This window comes from Emydura macquarii, unplaced genomic scaffold (assembly GCF_026122565.2).
Source record: "Emydura macquarii macquarii isolate MOO-44397 ecotype Brisbane River unplaced genomic scaffold, CSIRO-AGI_Emac_v2 contig_1390, whole genome shotgun sequence".
NCBI classification, from domain to species: Eukaryota; Metazoa; Chordata; order Testudines; family Chelidae; genus Emydura; species Emydura macquarii.
In genome coordinates, this window is record NW_027131527.1 from 22,967,980 (window position 1) to 22,989,593 (window position 21,614).

The following is a 21,614-nucleotide window of genomic DNA, read 5'->3' on the forward strand; positions in this document are numbered from 1 at the left end:
GCAGCAGGAACCTGTCAATAATTTCTAAAGCAAAAGTGTGTGTGTGTAAATAAAATATAGAGTTTTAACCAGACGGAAACAGCTAATATTTAAATAATCTTTGCAAAGTGCTATCTTAAACGAAATACATGGATTATGTAAAAACAGCTAATGTAAGAAATTAAACCCTGTCTTCACGCTCCTTGACACCCTTCCTAACCAGCTGTTTAATTTCACATGAAGTTGATTTTGCTGCAGTTAAACAGCAATCTAACAATCAAGTGATTTTAGAAATGCAAACGCCATATGGTTAGAACAATTTAAAAAAAAACGTGATTAGGTGTTTAGAGATGTCTATCTTTATTGATATGACTACTTGATTAAAATGAGTAATAAATTAACAGGCTTATTTAAAACATTGTCACGAACTTTGTGTATGTTGTGGCCTCTTTAATTGTGTATACGACTGCGAAATTTGGGGGTGGTTGCTCTGATAGTTTCTCGCAGAGGTCAATGAGTAGCGAATGCATATACCTTACTCTAGTACTGAGTTTTAAAATAATGTTAACATTTGTATTATTTGACCTGATGTATTTTATATGAAGTACCTTTTCTAAAAGGTATAGGACTTTCTCACAGTACATAAATTTAATTTAATAATGTTTTAACTTGTTTATATTTAGTGATTGACTTGTAAATTGCATCTTTAATCATTCAGTCCCTTCCATATGGAGGGAAGGTGGCTTTTAAAATGTGTGCGTGTGTATTTAATATGTGACTTAAATGTTTTGATTCGCTCCACTTTTTATTTTTGTCTTGAAAGGAACAGAGCCTTTAGTATTTAAAATACTAACTCCAAGATATATGCTTATAATTTTGACCTCAGATCTTAAAAACATTCTGTTCTGCAGATGATTTCACATAGTATCGTCATATCGCTAGTGAGTATATCAGATACTCTCAGGAAGGGAGGGACTGTCCTAGGATGCAAAAACCCTGTTTTATAGAGAATAACCCTGAAGTGAAAAATCTTAAGGTCATCAGAGGCAAATATAACCTTGTTTTGTTTTTCAATTAGAGCAGATGTTTATGCATCTGACCAAAAAGTAAACTGTCAGGAAAGAAAAGGCCAGTAAATGACTGTGCAGCTAAGAATCTCTTCCATTATCAGCTCAAGATTTTGAGCACGTTTCTGTGGTCTTAAATGGAATAATTGAAAACCTCGTTGTTAATTAAGGGAAATGGGCATCCTGCTCCTTTAAAGGTCTCCTCGCAGGAAAAGGGGTGGGGGAGAGTAAAGGCTCGGCTGGTGTCTTTTTAACCTTGCTGAAGGACGCAGCAGTATTTATTGACGTATGCAAATAACTGGGGAGGAGGAGGAGGAGGAGGGTGCTTGGAAAAACAGGAACCAGAATCAGTTTCTCATTGCAGGGTGAGAGCTCTGAGTTCCGGTGTAAGAGAAAAGAGACGTGGCGAAATTGCTGTATATCTCTGCCGTATAAGCACATCTCTTATTTAGATTGAAAGGAACCAAGGCATCAAAAAGGGTGAAGCCTCTTAAAATATTTTTAAAGGCAATCTAGCACGATCACACTGATTAAACGTTGCATACTCCTAAATGGGGGAGGAGGGGAATTACGGATTTACCTTGCAACGGCACGGGATTTTAGCAAGCGAAATACCAAAGCAGTCCGGCTAGTTATATGAATGAGAATAATAACCTGTCTTTGTGTTTTCCCCTCCATTGTTTCAGCTGCACAAACCATGCAGGATGATTTACTGATGGACAAAAGCAAAGCTCAGCCCCAGCAGCAGCGGCAGCAACAGCAGCAAGATCCAAACGCAGCAGAAACCGCTTCTACACCCATCTCATCAGAGACGTCCAAACCGGAGGACAGCAGTCCAGTGACTAGTATCGGCACAGCAACTCCTGCCCAAAATAGCAAAGAGAAAATGCAGATGGAGTCCCCGATCTTGCCTGGCTTGAGTTTTCACCAGCCTCAGCAGGAACCTGCAGCTGGCACCTCCTTGTCTCCGTCCTTCGGCAGTACCTGGTCTACAGGAACCACAAACACAGTGGATGATAGCTTTTTCCAAGGGATTACCCCAGTGAATGGCACAATGCTTTTCCAGAATTTCCCTCATCATGTCAACCCTGTGTTTGGTGGCACTTTCTCTCCCCAGATTGGCCTAGCTCAGACTCAGCACCACCACCATCAGCAGCAGCAAGCCCAACAGCAGCAGCAGCAGCAGCAAAGGAGGTCACCTGTGAGCCCCAATCAGGCACCTTTCGCCCAGAGAAATGCTGCTTACAGCCATCAGCCCATCATGACCAGCAAACCGTCTTCCTCCTCTGCTGCCTCCTCTTCCTCTTCTAGCTGGAATAACCACCAAAATGCAGCCTGGAGTACACCTTCCAACCCCTGGGGTGGGTTGCAAGCTGGCAGGGACCCTCGAAGGGCAGTAGGAGTAGGGGTTGGGGTAGGAGTGGGGGTTGGGGTGCCCTCCCCCCTCAATCCTATTTCACCCCTCAAAAAACCTTTCTCCAGTAATGTCATTGCGCCTCCGAAGTTCCCACGGGCTGCACCCTTAACCCCCAAATCCTGGATGGAAGACAACGCTTTCAGGACGGACAATGGCAACAGTCTGTTGCCTTTTCAGGTAATGTCTTAATGCACCTTCTGCACTGGTGACAGATATCGCAATATTTGGTTTAAGGTGCACTCTGCATCAATATCTCATCTAGAAGGCAACATGTCATTTTTCACCTTCCCCATAGCTCATGTCTGAGTATTTACCTCTTCTGAAATCATGCTAGTTGCTGTCAGGAACGGCACACCCAGATCCAAAATCTTGAGTATGGACTATAGCCCTATTTTTCTTCTAGTTTAACTTTTTTAAATTCCTGCAAGGGGTTTTAACATTAGAAAGCTAGTTGCTTTCAGGGAACATAGTTTATATAGACTTTATATTCTATTCCTTTGGGTGATCGAGGTATATATTTAATTTGTATAGTATTTGCAAATATCCTGTATGATGTTAAATGGTGGGGAATATAGGGCCATTAATGTGTATAAGAGCTGGCTTCAGATTTCTAATGAGAGAGCTAATTTTAAACAAAGATGTTTCTGAACCTGAAATGCAGCTAATTATTTTTCACCATTAAAGAGGTTAATACTTCTTATTGTTGATATGGTTTAAGAAGGACTGTATTTACATAAAGTATACAAATCAAATGTGTAATCTATAGTGTTGCATCCAGGGTGTAGTTTTTTTAATACATCTAGAGGCAGCGTGGGTGTGTATGGAGAGAGTGGCGTATCTGTTCTTTTCTAATGAGATCTCTAATCAAATTGACATAATTTAAAAATGGTAGGGCAGTATTTATTATTTTGTAAAATAAGCCATGTCACATGCTGTTTGATATATTTGCAGAGAAAAGAGACAATAGGACATGACCTTCAGAGCCATATTGCAATGGAGTCTATTTACTAGCTACATAGCTCTGAAATATTTAAAGCTGCAGTGTTCTTCACCAGTTTGGTATCTAAGATGACAAGGCGGATAAATTACAACCAAAACTGTGAGAAAATAGAAGCTCTGCAATTTTAATGTAGAGTGAGGCTTGCGTTGGTTCTAAATACCTTTTTAGAGTGGAATAAACTAGGGCAGGCACTCTCACTTGTATCTGTGTAAGATGAAGAGAATCCCCTTTTGTGTTCATTATCATTTCCAGTCTCAGGTCATTTGGAATGCTTCTGTTTTGCAATAATGTTAAGTGATAGATCTTCTCTAAAGCAAAGGCATATATCTCTCACAAGTTACAAACCGTTAGTCTTCAGCATATTACTGGTAATAATAGGAATAATGTTTAGATTGATATTTTGTGTTGAAAATGTAGGAACTAAGTTAAAAAACTGATCAACTTTAAGGGATACTGCTAGTCTAAGAAATATGCATTCCTTTGCACTTTCTGACATTCAAATAGGGATGTTAAAGTGAGCCTTGAGACTTCATTTTGCTGCTTCATTCTGTTAAAGGGAGAGTTGCTAATTTCTTATTGGCTATCCTCAGTGGAGGAGGAACAGGTTTTATTGAACTGCTGGTCACTGTCTCTGTAGCATCGAAGAGGACAGGGGAGGCTGCTACCCTTGAGACATTCTGTTCCATGCTGAAGCAGTTACATTACCATGTTCTGAAAAACATAAACTGTTAATTGACATTAGTTAACTTTATCCTACTTCTATAGGTGTCTAGTAGATGCATCCAAACTGGTACCCATATTTAGGTTACCTAAAAATAAGAATATTACCAAATCTAAGACCAATGGCACTATTTCTGTGGTTTTAGTTAATTCTAATGGGGAATGCCTTTAGTAAATATACATTCTTCTGTGGTACTTGCACCCAGTGGTAAGCAATATTGTGTTAGTGCAGGAGTACCAAAAGTGAAAATTACTAGAAAATGTCATACATTAAACTGACTAGCGTCTCATTCAGAAAGAGAGAGCAGACAGCACACATAGTGAAAAATTAATTAGATTTTTACAATTCAGTTGTGAAAATCTAGGTGTTAGTAATAATTTTCCTAACATATGTTACAATTTTCTTTAACATGAATTTTAACTTCCTAGTGGCCGGTTAAACTAAGAATAAATGTGTGCCAGTGACTACTTTTATGGCTAGGTGAATTATGAGCCTCAAAAATGTTTCTAGTTGTCACAATGATATTTTATAATACAAAATCTTGAGTTTTGCTTAAGGCTGTCCCCTGGATTAACAATTATTACTCCTATCTCTGAGTAGTTGTTTCATCATTACTACACCAAAATTGTTGGAAAAGTTGTCTTGTAACCATAACATGAATTATAGACAATTGGACATTTGTCTGGTTTTTGTTTGTTTGCTTAATGAAATTACACTACAAAAAGGAAATTGAAATAACAGATTATTTTAATGTCTGTTGCCTGGTATTTTTGTTTTAGAAAAGTTGGGCAATGTGTTGGCTCATCAACATTTGCTTATCGGCACTATCAGATAATTCTGGCAGGTTCATCAGTATGTTAACCTTCATTACTTTGATATTTTTTTTTATTAATTACAGTGGTATCTTCCTTTACACTTTCCATCAGTATGTTAAAGTGCATTAGCTAGTTAGTTTTACTAACTCATTTAATTTTCCCGTCTTGAAAGTTTTAAAACTGTAATTACATGTTAATTGCTCAGGTGTAGTATTGGTCTCAGACTATTAAACTGTTTTAAAAGTGTCCAGAAGAACAGAGAAGTAAAAAGCTATATCTTTAATGCTTCAATTATTATCACTGGCATTTACCATATTGATTAATTTAATCTTGAAACAAGTATTTTTGGAGAAAAATCATAATGGAGTTGGAAAACCTTGCTGTAATTAGGGTTTGTATTTTATTCTAAATCTTCTTGATATTATTTGTAGGCAAAATGATGTTGACTTGTATTGTATTATGTGTGGTAGGTAAATTGTTTATGGTAGGGACATTTTTTCCAGTTGTAATAGAATATAAAAAGCAATATTTTAAACACCCATATTTGCCTAACAGTTTATTGTTTGAGTCATATTTTTGTACCCTGTACTTCACAAACATAATGAACAAGGCCACTGCTCTGAAGAACTCCGTTTTATTCAGACAACCTAGTTGAAGGGTTAAAAAGTCAAAGGAGTTCTGGCAACATCTGAATTGTGATCAGTTTTGAGAGGCAAATAAAAAATGCTTTGAAAGAGAAGGTGTACTTGTCAAAGAAGGATGTTCCTACCATAAGGGGCACTGTTATAGATAAAATAAAGGTGGAAAGCTGAAAGCAGAAGAAGTAAACCAAAGGAATTAAAGCAGGACTGGGTAAAACACAGAAAATTAGATGAGAGAGTAAGAGAAGATGAGCAGACATGCAGTGAGCACAGATCTATAGAGCCTTTAAAGTGTGGATGGAAAACTTTTACTATATGCTGAAGATAATGAAGAGATTCAAAGAGGGAGGGGCCGATGAGGCATTATAGGAACACAATTGTCAGGATACTTGATAGTATCACTTTAACAAATAAGTGGAAGAGTGATTTCTCAGAAGTAGAGCAGTTTTAGCATACAAAATATTCTGCTGAGCCTACTGCTTTCCTCATTGTGCTTTTGATACATGTAAAAATAAACAATTATAAGTTAACATTTTGAAAACAAATTTGCTGCTGCTTTTTGTGTGTCTGTGTATATAATATAAAGCAGCAAATTGCTTTCCCCAGTTTTTTGATCAAACCCAGCTTTTCTGATATATTTCTAATAGTGATATATTTAAAAGAATGGGAACAGGGTATTATCATTTTTATATATGATTTTAAAATATCATCTTAAAAGACAGATGTGGGTTACTGCTAGAAGAAAGAGACTACTGTAGTTATTCACATGGGGATTAATGGTAGTTAGGTTGCGGCAATAGGGAGTCTTCCCACTGACTTGAATGGGAATTGGATTGGACCCATAAAAATTTGTGAACTAAAGTTAGAAAATCTTCAATTTTGGCAATTTATTTTTAATATTAAAGTGGATTTATAAATTCAAAATTTACAATTTTTATATGAATTTAGTAGTAGAGTTCATTAGTAGCAGCAAGTATTCTGCCATATGTTGTGCTGAACAGAACCAGTTTTGCTTACCAAAGTGAAATAGAGGGGAAAGGAATAGACTCTGTATCATGGTTACAATTCCAGCATAATAACTTTTCCACCTGCTGATTAATTGACTGCTCTTTAAGGAGCTAAGAGGCTGCTATCAATCTTTTTAAATGTATAAGGTACTTCATGTCCTAAGTATTGGTCATATTTAGCTTTTTGAACTACAGTTATGTTGCTGTTTATGTATTTCCATGAAATATGACGTATAGAATAATTTTGTCTTCAAGCACTGGAAGACCATTGCTAACTAAACTGTTTTAGCTTAAAAATAAGAACACAAGCTGAAATGTAACCCTTTTCATAAGATTATGAATTAGTTATTGCACTGTCATAGTACAGTAATTGTATTTCTTGCTTGGTATTACAGTAACTTGAACAGGTCATCATATAGAAAATGATGGATGAGTGGCAATGAGAATGCTGATTAGGTAATTTTTCATGTCACCATATCTCCAATATGGAATTAATTCCATGCAATTTGCTACAGCCCATTTGTTGTTAAAACTGAAACATTAATTAGTGCAATAACGATTTAAAATCTGAGAGAAAAGGAAAGGAATTTTTAATGTCTGTCTCATACAGTATTCAGTGGTCACTGTCCTTTTGGGATAGGTATAAATCCATTTGCATAGGTAATTATTTTAAAGCTTTAATTCATAGTTCTATGTTTGACATTCTGGGTTATAATTTTTTTGATGTGTGGTTAGTAGATTGACATTAAGTATGATTTGCTATGCAGTTACTGACATCAGTACAGTCTGTTACAAGCACTCTTGAATATAGACATTTTTCTCATGTAACCATTTTTATGTAATTACAAGATTTCTATTTCTTTGAAATAAAAGTTGTGCACATTATTCAGAGTTTAAAAACATAGATTATCAAGGAAATTTTGGAAGATTAATCTGATGTAACAAATATTTGTTTTAAATGTTTTTAAATCTAAAATTCAACCTGCTGTAGATGAGAAGTGTAACTATTATAACAAGTGATCCATTTTGTTTGGCCTCATTCTCATATTGCTGATTTTTTTTTTTAATAAGCAGTGGATTCCATGTTGATCAATGAAATATATTGTTATAAAATGTTGCTAATTCAACAAATGACTGAAATATTTTAAATTGGTTTTTAGATCTATCAGGTTACATGGATCCATAAGTACTTGAAATAAATGGAAATGTATGGACAGTTGAAATTCCAACTATATAAAAGCAGAATGTGTGCAACTTCTTGAAACAATAAAAGAACATTTAATGGTTGTAGGAGTAACATGCTGCCTTTTTTCACCCTTGGGTGGGTTAGATACTTATCTACATAAATTATTAATTTACATGATGAGGAACTTGATTAGAAATATTAATATGTGATAATTTGTTGTCTGGCATCCTAATTATCTTTTCAGTTCGAGAGGTATAGCTACCATACTGTTTGTAGCTAGTGGCTTCAGAAATTGTGAATGGCTTTATCTTGTTTGGATCAGACAACTAATTTGATTGTGTTCTAAATATCTGCATTTCTTAGAATTACTGAAAATGTATTGGCATACTAAAAAAAAACTTGCGAAGACTAACATTCTCTTATGCTTTTTAATAACTGGATTCTTGTACAACTTCTGCATGCAACTGTGGAATCTAGTGGCCTTCTGTACTTACCACTTATCCTAAGCTTATTTCACCATTTATTATTTGAAAGCATGAGAATTTGATCACTTAGCAACAATGGGTGTCAATTTATTTCTGATGTTACTTAATAAAGGTAGACTTTTAACTGATTCACTTAAAATGCTTAAATTTATTATGCTATATTAAGACTTTTTTCAATAGTTATATTTTTGGCCATGAACAATTGGGTAACAGAGAATCACAGCTCCTCCTTCTGCGGAGGGTGTGTTTGTCCTCTCTTTATCCTCCTTCCCTTTCAGTGGGTGGGGGTTGTTGCTAGAAGCCCTACTTGTTGGTATGGGAGTAGGCATAGGTGGTGAGTGCTCGGAGAGTGTGTAGCCTAGCAAAAGGAGAAGATGTTATGAGCTATCTGCCTGGATGGTGACTATTTCTATTTTCTTAGGAACTAGCAAAGTATCTGTCCTGTCTACCTTTCAGACAGGATGTCCACCTTTCCTTCTTGGATACAAGGTGCCCCAGTAGGGAGCAAATGCTAGTGGCATCTAATGTCAAGTTCTACAATTACATTCAACTGTGAATCTGTGCTGGATTGGATGACATTGCCATGTTTTGAAAGCATGTCTTCTTTATCAAATAATTTGGGAGGGGGACATGGCTAAACTATTTAATGTACCTTAATGGTGACCTTTAAAAGGTGAACTAAGGCTAACTAGTTATGTTCACTACACTTCAGTTGTGGTAGCTGTAAGTTTGGAAAGACTGTCAGAAAAAAAGTCTTACACCCCTTTTTGGATTAAGAAACAAAAGAAAGGATACTTGCTCTAGATCACTAAAGTAAGTAAATTGTTTTCCCAAATTGTGGAATGAACTGCCCAGGAAATAGACACTACAAACTTCACCACTTTATGCTCCTTATGCAAGGCATGCTTCTTTGATCTTGCTTTCTCCAATATAAACTCATAGCAATGTGCATATGTTTAAAAGGGGAAAGGAAAAACTCTACCAACCCAAAACACTGCACTGCACACACAGTTTTCATTCTTGAGAGAGTATGAGAACATGAATAAACCACACATGACAGTTTGTAGTCATGTTGCATAATACCATACTGGAAGGTGCTCAGATACTAACTACAGTGATGAGAGCAGTCTAAAAACCTGTTTATAATTGATTAGAATGCTGCAAGTGAGATGCAGGTATGGAGCTAAACCAGTGACTTCCTGTAGGAAAAAATGAAAAGTTTGATGAAATGAAGGGTTGCTATTCAACCCTTATGTTGTTGGCAGAACCAGGAGCTTGAATCAGAAGCTATTTTTCTCTCCCCTATTGTGAATCAAAGAATTACTAGTGAGCAACCCTAGACTCCAGCTGATACGAACAGGAGCAACCAAAGTAGGGAGTACTGCACTACAGGGAGCGGGTAAAAGGGACACAGCTGGGGCCACTCCTCACCCATGGACCCAGATCTTGCAGGATGGATGGATAGGCACACACACATACTCTGGGGGCATGAGGATCCGGGTGTTGTCTCCTCTCCCTCCTCTCAAGTGGTCTTAGGGGAAAACTGCAGCCAGCCAGACACTCTAGCCAGTAGGAATAGGAGCAGCCAAAGCAGGAACCCTTTTCACTTTTGATCATTCCAGTCAAAATTCTGACTTATATTTAGATCATAAGTAAGCTCTTTGGGGAAGGAACAGTTTACTACTCTGTCTTCGTACAGTGCCTAACACAATGGTGCTTCACTCTTGGTTGCCCCTTAGGCAATACCTTAATAAGCATGATGATGATTGATAATAGAACACTGCACTGTTGGTTTAAGGTTTTTAGAACACTGAAGCATCTCTTTTGAGATAAGAGAACTATGTATAATTAAACTTTGTAAATAGTTATCAGGAAATCTCTCTCATTGCGTAGATACTGTGAGATTTGGCAGTGCAAATGACCATACTTACCTCTTTCTCAACTTGCTACCCAACAAATCCCTGTTTGTGCTGCATGAATCAGCAAAAATGCTCCTACCTTTTGTGACTGAGCTTCTCTGTCAGCCATTTTCTTATTATTGTTTTATTTATTTGTATTATCCTAGTGCCTATAAAACTCAGTCATGAAGTCAAGTCAGTACATTGTGCTAGGCTCTGTACAAACAGAACAAATAGTTTACAATTTAAGTGTAATACAAGAGACAACAGATGAACACTGACAGACCATCAAGAGAGTACAAAGAAACAATGAGCAAATATTGGTCAGCATGGTAGACTGTGATATCAGCATACCAGCGGCGTAACTGTTGTCAAGGTGTTTTGCAGCAAAGGAGAATTTTAAGGAAAGATCTGAAGGAGAATAATTAGTTAGTTTTGCAGATGTTTACAGTCACCTTCTCCAATGGATGAGGGACAGTATGAGAGAAAGCATGAAGGGCCTTGAAAGTAAAGACAAGTAGCTTATGTTTGATACAATAGGAAAGAGGGAGTCAGTGGAGGAATGCAAAGAGAGGGGTGACATGGTCAAAGCAATGGACTAGGCAAATGATCTTTGCAGCAACATTCTGAAGGGCAAGATTATGTTTGTCAGGGACACAGAAGGATATTGTAGTTATTGAGACTCAAGATAACCGCCTGAACAAGAATTTTAGCTGTGTTGATAGATAAGAAAGGCCATATCTAAGAGATGTTACGCAGAAAGAATCTGCAATACTTAAATATAGCCTAGATGTGAGAACTTAGAGAGTTGGCCAAGTCAGAGATGACACTCAAGTTATGGGCCTGAGTTACAGGCAGGGGGGTGGTGGTGTCAACAACAATTGAGAAAGGAGATAGCTGGGAGACTTGAGGGCATGTTGAGCTTGAGATGATGGCTATGCATCCACAAGCGGATGTCAGAGACAGGATGAGATTTTTTGCTTGGACAGAAGGAGAGAGGTCTGGAGTGAAGAGGTAGATCTGTGAATTGTCCACATAAAGATATTAGTTGAATTTGTATTTCTAGATGAGGTTATCCCAAGATAAGGTGTTCAGGGAGAAGAAGAGGGGATCAAGGACAGAGCCTTCAGGAACCCCCAGAGAAAGTTGGAGAGGGGTTAGGGTGGATCCTCTGAATCACATGCTAAAGGAGGGATTATTCCTAGATTGCAAGGCCAGAAGGGACACTGTGATCATTTCATCTCGCCTACTATATAACACAGGTTATAGAACCTCCCTGAAGTTGAGATGTAGGAGGAGAATCAGGAGAGGACAGAGTCTCAGAAGCCAAGGGAGGACAAGTTTTCAAGAAGAGCATGGTTGACTGGGTTGAAGACAGCTGACCGATCAAGGAGGATGAGGATGGAGTTACTGATTCTGAGCTTTGGCTAAAAAGTCATTAGAGACTTTGGTTAGTGGTTTCAGTTGAGTGCAAGGGGTGTTAGGCAGATTGAAGAGGATCTAGAATGGAATCAGGGGAAAGGAACTCCAGAAAATGATTGAAAACAATTAGTTCAATGAGCTTAGAGATGGAAGGAGATGGAGTGGTAGCAGGAGAGGCAAGTGGGGTTAAGGGTGGGTTTTTTAAGATGGCAGAGACTAGAGCACATTTATATTGTGAGAGGAAAGAGCTAGAGGAGAGTGAGAGGTTAAGGAGAAGAGTAAAGTTATGGGAAAAAGGTGGCTGCCAGAGAGATCAGGAGATGGGATAGAATGGGGACAGTGGAGACGATAGGGGAGGAGAGCAGATGAAAAACTTGTCTGTAATTGAGGAGGAGGAGATTTCTACAGGGAAAAGGGGATGGAAGACAAGACGAGAGGGGGAAGGTGATGTCATATCTTGTCAATTTTCTTTTGAAAGAAATCCGTGAGAATCCTGTGCAGAGAGAGAAGTGGAGGCAGTGAGATAGGTTTGAGGAGTGAGTTGAAGGTGTCAAAAAGTTGTCTGAGATTGTGTATGTGTCTTCTTGCCTTCTTCCTCAGTATATATCATGCTTCCACTGATGGGAGATTTAGTGGTTTGCCTGTGCTCATACTGCTTGCCTTAAAAAGGACAGAGGAGGATGCATCTGTGAGAGCCACGATAGATAAGGATATCCTATCAATCCTTCTCTGAGATGGGGGAAGAAGAGGAGGAGCCCTGCTGAGCCTTATTGTCCATGAGCTGGGTATCACAGAGCAGTTTAGAAGCTGCTCTATCTTCAGACCTTATTTTCCTCTACGATGAGGCTCTTTGGTGACCAGCTGAAGTAATAAGGCTGTGAGTGAAGTCATTGGCAGAAGGGGCAGAAGTTCTTGTGCAGACATGATAAAATGCCTGCTAAGTAGAGTTCCTTAGCCCCCCTCCTGTTACCACAGGAGTGTTCATTACCACATTATTCGGTGTAGCTCTGTATAAGTTGAGGGGGATGAGGGTATCTTGCCCCATGGGTTGGATCTAATGGGCCACATAGTATAGTACATGTGATGTTGGTTATAGGTTCTGCTTAAGCCCTTAGTATACTCGGATCTTCTAGACAGTCAGACAAATGAACGCTTAGGACACAGATATTTCCAATTTCCAAAGCATTAATACAAGTTGGTTAGAAGTTCTTCTTGCAGTTCAAGATCACTTACATTTACCTAATGCAGAGAGTGAACACTCGACTCCCACAAGTATGAGAAATGATCACTTTTTCAGATTTAATGGCTTTTAAAATAAACAATAAGCTATTTACTTTTATCATCAAAATGGTGCTAAAAGCTAAGTATTATGGGGTAGTTTTGTATGATTTTGTTTAAATGAGAGGAAAGATGGAGGGACTTTGTTTATGTTTAAAAAAAAAAAAAAATCGGTGGGTTTCTCTAGTTCCTGAAGTAGCATTACAAGATATTTAGAAAGCTTCACTAATCTAATGTACAATAGTCTATGTTGTGTATTCACTAAAATGCCAAAGCCTTGGTCACAGTTCAACATGACACTGTGCATGAATACTCTTTGTACTTAAATACAAAATTTTAAGGGTTCCGAAGATATAACAGAAATTATTTTCACTTGTGCATTATATGCCAAGACAAAGACAAGATCATGTGGTTCAAATGAAGAATATTTAAAATTTGCATATATAAAAGAAAACGGGACAAAATAATAATAAAAATTCAGTAAGGGCAGGGGAAATAGAGTAGGTGGCTTTTTAATCCATAGTTTTTCAGCATAAGTAATGTCTGTTAGCTAAGTGGTCCTTGTATCATCTAGTAACTTTGTTCCCACAGCTACAACTTTCCAAATGTTTACAAACTACATGCCTCTAGCATTGGCTCTTCTCTAATCAGCTGCAATAGCAACTAGAGCTGCTAATACTAAAAAGCTTAACAATGTATTTTGCCAATGTAGTTTAGAAATTATCCACTCCTAGCAATGCGAACATCAGAGAAACTCTAACAGATTGGTTTGTAATTGGATTGTTCTCTTTCTCCAAGAAATCAAAATCTCTAATTTCAATAATCTAAATGGCAGCTGCTCTAGAACTATTGTGTTTTAGTGCATTCTACTAGTAATGAAACTGAAGTAACTTGTATTACTATTGCTATATTGAAGATATTTAGACATCTAATTTTCAGCCAGGATGATATGGAATTTAGTCACTTCCACTGTCAATTTCCTTTCTATTTTTTCATCTTTAAGTCTGTGTAATATTTTTAGTTAATATAGTAGTCTACAATTGGTAGAATTATTTTTCCAGACTTCTATATTCTTTTAATGGGGTTATATTGGCCTCCTATGTTTCATTTATATAGAACATGTAACATTTATATAGAAGGGCAAAAATGTTTAGGTGACTTTGGGTGAATTGGGTACTATGCATAACGAATATCAACAAAGAGCTCTAAATATGATTTAATGTCTAAATAAAGTTATTACAAGAGACAGGAATATACTATTTTATGTTTATGACAATAGATTTTAAATCTCTAGAACTAGGTGAGTGAATTAAAAGTAGTGATAGTTTACTGAACTATTGAAGTATTCAGTGACACGGAGCCACAGAGAATGGTCGTGTATTGGGTTATGCTTCCAAACATAATCAATTACTATTTATTCAGACTTGTTCATTGTGCCTATCTCATTTCCCCCAGCACATTGGAAAAAAAAATGCATTTTTTTAAATAAAATAGTAAAACACTGTGCCCAACCAGGTCTATATCTGCAGATGATATAAGAGGAGGGAGGCAGGGAATAAAAATATTCTACAAAATTTTGAAAATCCAGCCTCCCATAACCTCTCAGGCTTTGTCTGAACACAAGTTCAGTTACCAAATTAAGCTAAATCAACATGAATCATAAACGGATTAAATGTGTGCCCACAGAAGTTTGTGCCAGTTTAACGATATCAATTTATAAACAGGTTTTAGTTAGACTCATCCAACTCTTGTTTGTATGCAAGGACTCATTCAGGCCCTAATAGTAAAAGATTAGATCTTCCATTGTATCCCGAAGGTCACGCTATCTGGGCTCTTGTAAACCAAGGAGGGAAGCAAATTCAGAGCCTAGGATCCTTTAGCAAAAACTTTGTGTCATAGGCCCTCTCCTAATACCAAAAGAGGTGGTTAGCTTGATCACCTAATAGTGGTTCAGTTGTTGTGCTACCAATCTCAGATAGCTGGGTCCAAAATGGTTTGACTCTAAGGTCAAAACCAACCTCTTAAACTTTATTCAGGAATAAGCTGGCAGCCTGTGCAGGTAATTGAGCAGAAGTGTGATGTGCATTGTATTTGAACCAACATGTTTGAAACAAATGCTAATATAGTGCTGATTTTCTTTCCTTTCTATTACCAAATCTAGTGTTGGCTGATCTTGAAGAGATTTTGAGATAGAACTTCTAGTTTTCCTTCATGTTACAACTCAGTAGGTTGTAATTAAATGAAAATAACCACAGAGTCACTCTGGAGTAGTATGTGAGCTTGGAGAGAGAAACTTTCATACAGTGGCAGCATGAGACTTGGCAGGCTCTGCAATTGGTCTGAATAAACACATCTGTCATAAATAAAATGGTTCTGTTAAAGAAGCAAATTTTAGTCACATGCTAAAAGGAAGTTGGAGCCTATATTTTACTGGTCCAAGAACCATTTCTAGTTGGTGTTTAATTTTCAGAACAAAAATTTGAAAGTAGCTCAGTTTATAAAATATTCTGAAGAGCTTGTGGGTCCAATGGTACATTTGTTGTCTACTTGTTGTTTCATGATACCAAGGATGAATTTGACCCATTGTGTGTTGTTACTTTATACTACTAAGCATCTAGGTTTGTGTCTAGTGTGAGTATAGGAAGAAAACTAGCCTATTAAATGTTAAGCATCAATTACCTATACAATTGGTTCCCACTGCTAACTGGTAGCACTGTTTTCAGGATAACATTTCATTTTTCAAAACTGGAATAGGAAAATTTTTTTGCTTAATTGTAAAAAAGAGAAATGCCATCAATAGTAAAACAGGATAAAATAACTTATTTTTAAAAATTAGTGAATTTCAAGATACAAAAAATTAAAGGCAAATAACTGTTCTTCTTATACAATCCCCTGTTACTAGATTGATACAGCATATAATTCTAGTATTTACAGCTGCACTGTTGAGTATTATTTTGGGAAGTGGTGACTCTGGGAGCATTTCTCACAGCAAAGTTACCACTGTGTCTGTCAGTCAGTGTTGTCAGATGCAGTCGTGCTCCTGGAATTGTTCATTTTGGTGTAATACCTCACAGAGTTGTCATTGACATTAGTGCTGCATATCAGAACAGAAAGAGACTAACTTCTTAAAATGTTGACACTACTTGTCCAGTCTACTCAATTTCCTGAGCTTTCAATCTTTCATGTATAAGCTATCTTAATTTAGGGAAAAAATGTAGCTTTTGAGAATTTGATCAAGCCTTTCATGTTACTTTGCATAAAATGTTAAGGCCATAGATCTTTGTTTTGTCAAGGGATCAAAGGACAAGTTTGTATTTCCATCATACATTGCTATCAGATAGTTCTGAGGATTCCCATTTAGCAGTTGTCCATTTATAATTTAGCAAGTTCTTATTCTCCTCAGTTATTCAGATATTGCACACACAAAATATACTTTGAAAGAACATTATTAAGGTTGCAAATCAAGCACTCAAAAGTTAGGAAATGCTAAAATAAGGTAGCCTGTGAAACATTAATTTGACCGTCTTCTGCGTATGTATTGTGGTAGTCTTTAATTGGACGATCACATTCTATTTTTTCCACAGGACGCCTGCCTCATTCAGTGCACAGGATGGATAGCGGTCAATTAATGAGCAACTATTCAATTGTTTTCTTCTCATTGTTCATTGTGTGGACCCCACGACTTATTCACTGCATACCATTGAAACTCTACTATGAAGGACAGAATTATTAATTTTGTTCTTATTTGGGCTTTTCAAGAACGCTCATCACTATAGTTTCCAAATGCTTCACAGACATTATTGAATTTATCTTCACAATACCCCTGTGAGATGAAGGGGTGGTGTTAGCTCCATTTTACACATGGGGAGCACAAAGACATAACAGCCAAAAGTATACACAAATTTTGGATGCCCAATTAAGGCATGTAGGACCTGATTTTTTTCAGAATATTTGACGTTATATAGCTCTTCATTTGTTCAAGCTCAAGTCTCATTGACGTCAGTTGCAGTTGTGAGTGTTCAGCACTTCTGCAAATAAGATCCCAGGGTCTCAAGCTGGGCATCCAGAAAATGAGAAGCATACAGTGGGTGACTAGCTGTGAACAATATGGTTTAAGTAAGTTGCCCTAGCATTACACAGGAGTTCTGTGGCAGAGGCAGGGGTAGAATCCAGTTCTTCAGGACAGCATTCAGCTGCTTTAATCATGAAATTGTTCTTTCTCTTCATGCAATCCCTTGCCTCATTTGCGACACACTTTCCACTAGTGCATGTGGCTGCCCACCCTGTGTGATTCCTGTCATGTGCTCCAGGAGGTGAGGGCAGCCTTGCCTCCTGCTTCTCTTGCATTCCTCAAGCAGGTCCCGCAGGAGGGTGCTCCCTGCCCACATTTCACCCTGTCCCTCCAGAACTCATCTTTGGGCATATGAGCCTCCTTGGCTGCCCCCAAAGTACAACTGAGCCCAGCTTCATGACCTCCAGTCAATCTACCTCTGAACTGCACACAGAGAACGTGTACATGCTCATGCTTCACACCATCAACTTCCCCACCCTCAAGTCCTGCCCTGTAACCAAGTGGCAGGATCTGCTGCCACCTGAGGAGGGCAAGGAACCCTGATAGGCCAGCCTGTGCTCCACTTTGATTCCACAGCCCACCGGGGATATTGGTTGGTGGCTCCTCCATGGAGTCGTAAGCACAGGTATGTGCCTGGCAAAGTTCATGAACTCCCCTGACACTTGTCCATTTTGCGGTGAGAGGGAGACCTTGGAACACATCTATGTAGGATGCATCCGGTTGCAGCCCCTCCTCCGGCTCCTCCAAAATCTCTTGCTGAGGTTCTGGCTGCACTTTTCCCTGCACCTCCAGATCTATTCTCACCCCATCCGTGACCCCACAAAGTTACAAACCCTCCTAGTTAGTCTCTTCCTGGCACTGGTCAAGATGGTCATCCACCACACCAGAAGGAGGAAGCTGGATGGGGGGTGCTCTGTGACAGTTGGGCCTATTTCACATCTCTGGGCAGAGTTCCTTTGGGCAGTGTCCATAGACTCTTCAGATGTGTTTGAGAAGCCGTTGGTGCTCTCCATGGTTCTCTGCTTGGAGCCCCTCTCTGGCTCCCTTATTTTTAACCTTTGACCTCATTCCTGATCCTGTTTTCACTTTTGCTGTCCCCAGAAATCACTTGTAGCCTGGATTTAGTGATTCCTCCCCCTTAGCTGAAGTTGTGGGTCTTTAGTTATGGGTGGGGCTAGACCCACCTGTCCCAGTTCTACTAATAGTACATGCCTTCCAACTTCTGCAACAAAGAACGCAAGGGTCCTACAGACAACAGTCTCTTTCATTACACAACACTGACTCATCCCTAAAGCAGGTCCATCTTGTGTACAGAATGAGGCAGGAGTCCAGTGGAAAAAATGTGAGCGAGTAATTAAAGATTGTCTCATAATGCATATGCCTAAGGGTGCTGGGTTAAGGTTGCACATACAGCCTTAATGCTGGCATTTCCTAATTTTTGAGTGCTTAACTTTGCAATCTTGATAGGGTTCTTTCAGTGTAGTTATTTGTGTAATTTCTTAGGTTTTTAAAAAAGCAAAATGAAAAAAACAAATTCCATTATGTGGGTTTCAGTATATGAGGCCACATGGTTCATTTGCAGAGTTACAACCTTTAGAGCCACCGCACACACCTCTGCCATTTGAGCTAATGGAGTAACTGATAGAAAGGTGGACACCCTATTACTACTGTGAGCCAGCACAAAAGGGGGATGAGATGTGCACTTTGCCAGTGAGTTTCACAGATATTTGCTGACAGCAGAGGAAAAGGGAGACTCGGGAATCTTGGTTCTAGTTCAGGCTCTCTAGTGGGCACAGACTCTTCTGCCTACATTCCAGAAACTTGACACCTTCTGCCCTGTTTCCTCCAATCTATATCTGTCTTACTTCAGTCTCCACTCTTCGGGTTTCTCATCCCAGTTCCAATCTTGTCCAGCTAGTCTTAGTCTTCCCCTTTCTGGCTCTTTGTCAGATCTATCTCTTCCTTCCTCCTTCACTGGCTCTAAGTGTCCTTCCCCTGGTTCCTCACCCAATCTGTCTCCTCTGTCCCCCTTCATCTCCAGCACCTTGTTCCAGTGTCTTTGCGAAGCCAGTCCTAGTTCTCCCTCCAGTTCCTTGTCTGATGTCAGTGTTCCCCTGGTTCCCAGTACCCCATACCTTCATTTCCCTCACTAGCTTTCAGTCCCAGAATCCTACCCTCATTTCTCTTTGCCCAGTCAGTCCTAGTTTCCCTTCTCCAATTCTCACATTTTTCTCTCCCCCTAAATTCCAGTCTTGCCAGACCCCTTGTCCATATTAGGGTTGCTACGTATCCAGGTATTCCCAGGATTGTCCCTTTTTTTGGAGTAGCTGTCCCAGAAAATCTGTAAGGATGCTCAATATGCACTTCCAGGTGTCCAGTGTTATGGGCTCAGGTTTGTCCTGGATGTCCCAGTTTTTTGTATGTGAGAGGTGGCACCTTCCTGGCCTGGTTTTTGCCCCTCTCCATTTCAAATCCGAGTGCTTCTTCTTCCATGCTGCCTGGGTGCCAGTGATGGAGGAAGGTCATTGAGAGAAGAGCAAAAACTGGTTCCCTGCTCTCAGTTCTGGTATCTGGTCCCACCCCGAGCTGGTGCAGGCATTACAGGGAAAGTTCTTTGTTACTGTAGCCCTGGGCTCGGCATGCTCAGTCAATCTGGGGGGATGGCATATGCACAGTTGGTCTGTACTAGGAGCTGTAACACTTGAGCATGCCAAGCAAGGATGGAATCTTTGGGGATTTTAGCTGTTAAACTCTAGCAAATCTCTACTGAGCATGTGCCAGCTGAGATTTTTCAAGGGCTTATAACTTGGCCTAATTGGTTGCATTTTTACTGGGATAGTAAAAGATTCATCCCTGACACAAAGGCCACCCCCTGCAAAATTTCAAGTCTACGCTCTAAAGTTTGAGAGCAATAGAGCATCTTTTTTTTTTGTTTCAATAATTTTTTAACATGGGCAAAACAACATATTTTTCCCTAGCCTCATTCTCAGAAATGGCTTAACTGTTTTGATTGAAATATCTTGAAAGTATTTGGTTTGAGGCAGACACTTGGCATGGAAAATTGCCAAACAAACTTTTTTAGTTTAAAAGTTATAAGCAACTAAAACCAGGGTTTTATAATGGGAAGTGTTGGACAACTTTAATAGTAGGTGCTACCAGCCCCACCTGTAATACTATAAGTTTCATAATAACTGTATTATTAATTTCTGAATAAATAACAGTTGTACAAGAATGGATTTTTCTACTTTAATAAAAACCAAAAAAAACCAAAAATCTTTTTGTAGCTCCAAAGATTTGCAGGCCTTCTTGCTTTTAAAAGACAAACTTTATTTGCAAAGTTTATATAATTGTCCCTTTTTATAAGAGTTATTTAAATAATAAATAAAAATAATTTAAACAATAAGATGAAACATTCATTGTCACTAGAACACTTTTAAACATTTGACTGATGTGAGGCAAAATGTTACTTTATGCTTCCACAACTACACAGTACATTATATTCTGTTTGGATTCTCTTACTTTTTCAAACTATATGTAATGGAGCAAAACTGTAACATTATTTTGTTTAGTTTAGTTTAGTTTTTTTTTTTGCAGGGGGGGAGGGAAATCAAACTAAAACACAAAATGCTCAAACCCATAAGTATGCATGTGATGATGGGGAAATGATGTTGGTAAAATTCTGCCCTTGGTTATGTCACCTGTCAGGGATGGTCTATGCTTGGTTCTTCCATAAGTACAGGGTACTGGATTATATGACCTCGTGAGATCCCATCCAGTCCTATGATTCTAGGTGCACAATTTCCACTGAAGTCAGTGATAGCCCAGGGGCAATACTGAGTGAAGAAGTTGATCTGACATTTTTTGCTAGGTGTCAAAACTATACCATTTAGGACAATGTCTGTGCATGAGTCAGGATACATACCCCTCACCTAGCCAGCAAAGTAACTATAAAGTTATTGGGGGCGTGTGGGGCAGGGTCATGAGCTGTCAGCCCCCATGCATGTTAGTAAGGGTGGCATGGCATTGGGGGGAGTCATCCTTTTTTTTTTTTTTTTTTTTTTTGGGGGGGGGGGGGGTCATCACAGCATGAAATATTTGCAAAGTTATAAGCACAAACAGTTTGAGAACCCATGGTTTACAATTACTTTGCTGGCTAGGTGAGAGGTGTGTTTCCTGACACCCAGACAGACATCATCCTAAATAGGATAGATCTTCCCATGTGGGCAGGACCCCCTTTTCAGGAAGTAATTCTGAGAGGAAAGTCAGGATGGATTGTGCCTTTTGCTCGCTGGAGAAAACAAAACTGTTTATACCATCCACACCAGCAGTAAGAGGGATGCTGGCTCTGTACGTTCTTCCAGTAATATGGTGCGGTTTTGTTTAACTGAGCTTGTGCCTGCTTCATTATTTCAGGGACTGCCTGACTCTGCTTTGGCAATATGTGACTGAACTTAAGAAATGCAACTGTGACAGGGTGCTGGGAACAGCCCGGATGATTCAGCCCCCTGCCACTGGGGTCCTGATTAGAAGGAATGGGAAGAGGCTGAGTAAACCCTGCATGGAATGGGTTAACGAGGAGCAGCTGCTGGGCTTGTTAGGCCAGGCTCCTTAAAGGCTCCCAGGAAG

General features: G+C 38.8%; 1 protein-coding gene across 3 annotated transcripts in view; it reads left to right on the forward strand.

Moving 5' to 3' along the window:
• CPEB3 (cytoplasmic polyadenylation element binding protein 3) overlaps nucleotides 1-21,614 on the forward strand; it is a 166,498-nt gene that overhangs the window by 10,514 nt on the left and 134,370 nt on the right. For 2 of the 3 annotated variants that reach the window (XM_067552878.1, XM_067552879.1), the window contains exon 2: nucleotides 1,733-2,640. In XM_067552878.1, coding sequence (XP_067408979.1) covers nucleotides 1,744-2,640 — 897 coding nt within the window. In that variant the 5' untranslated portion in view covers nucleotides 1,733-1,743. Of the gene's footprint in view, nucleotides 1-548; nucleotides 600-1,732; nucleotides 2,641-21,614 lie in introns of those variants that run through there. The other variant, XM_067552881.1, reaches the window with a different exon arrangement.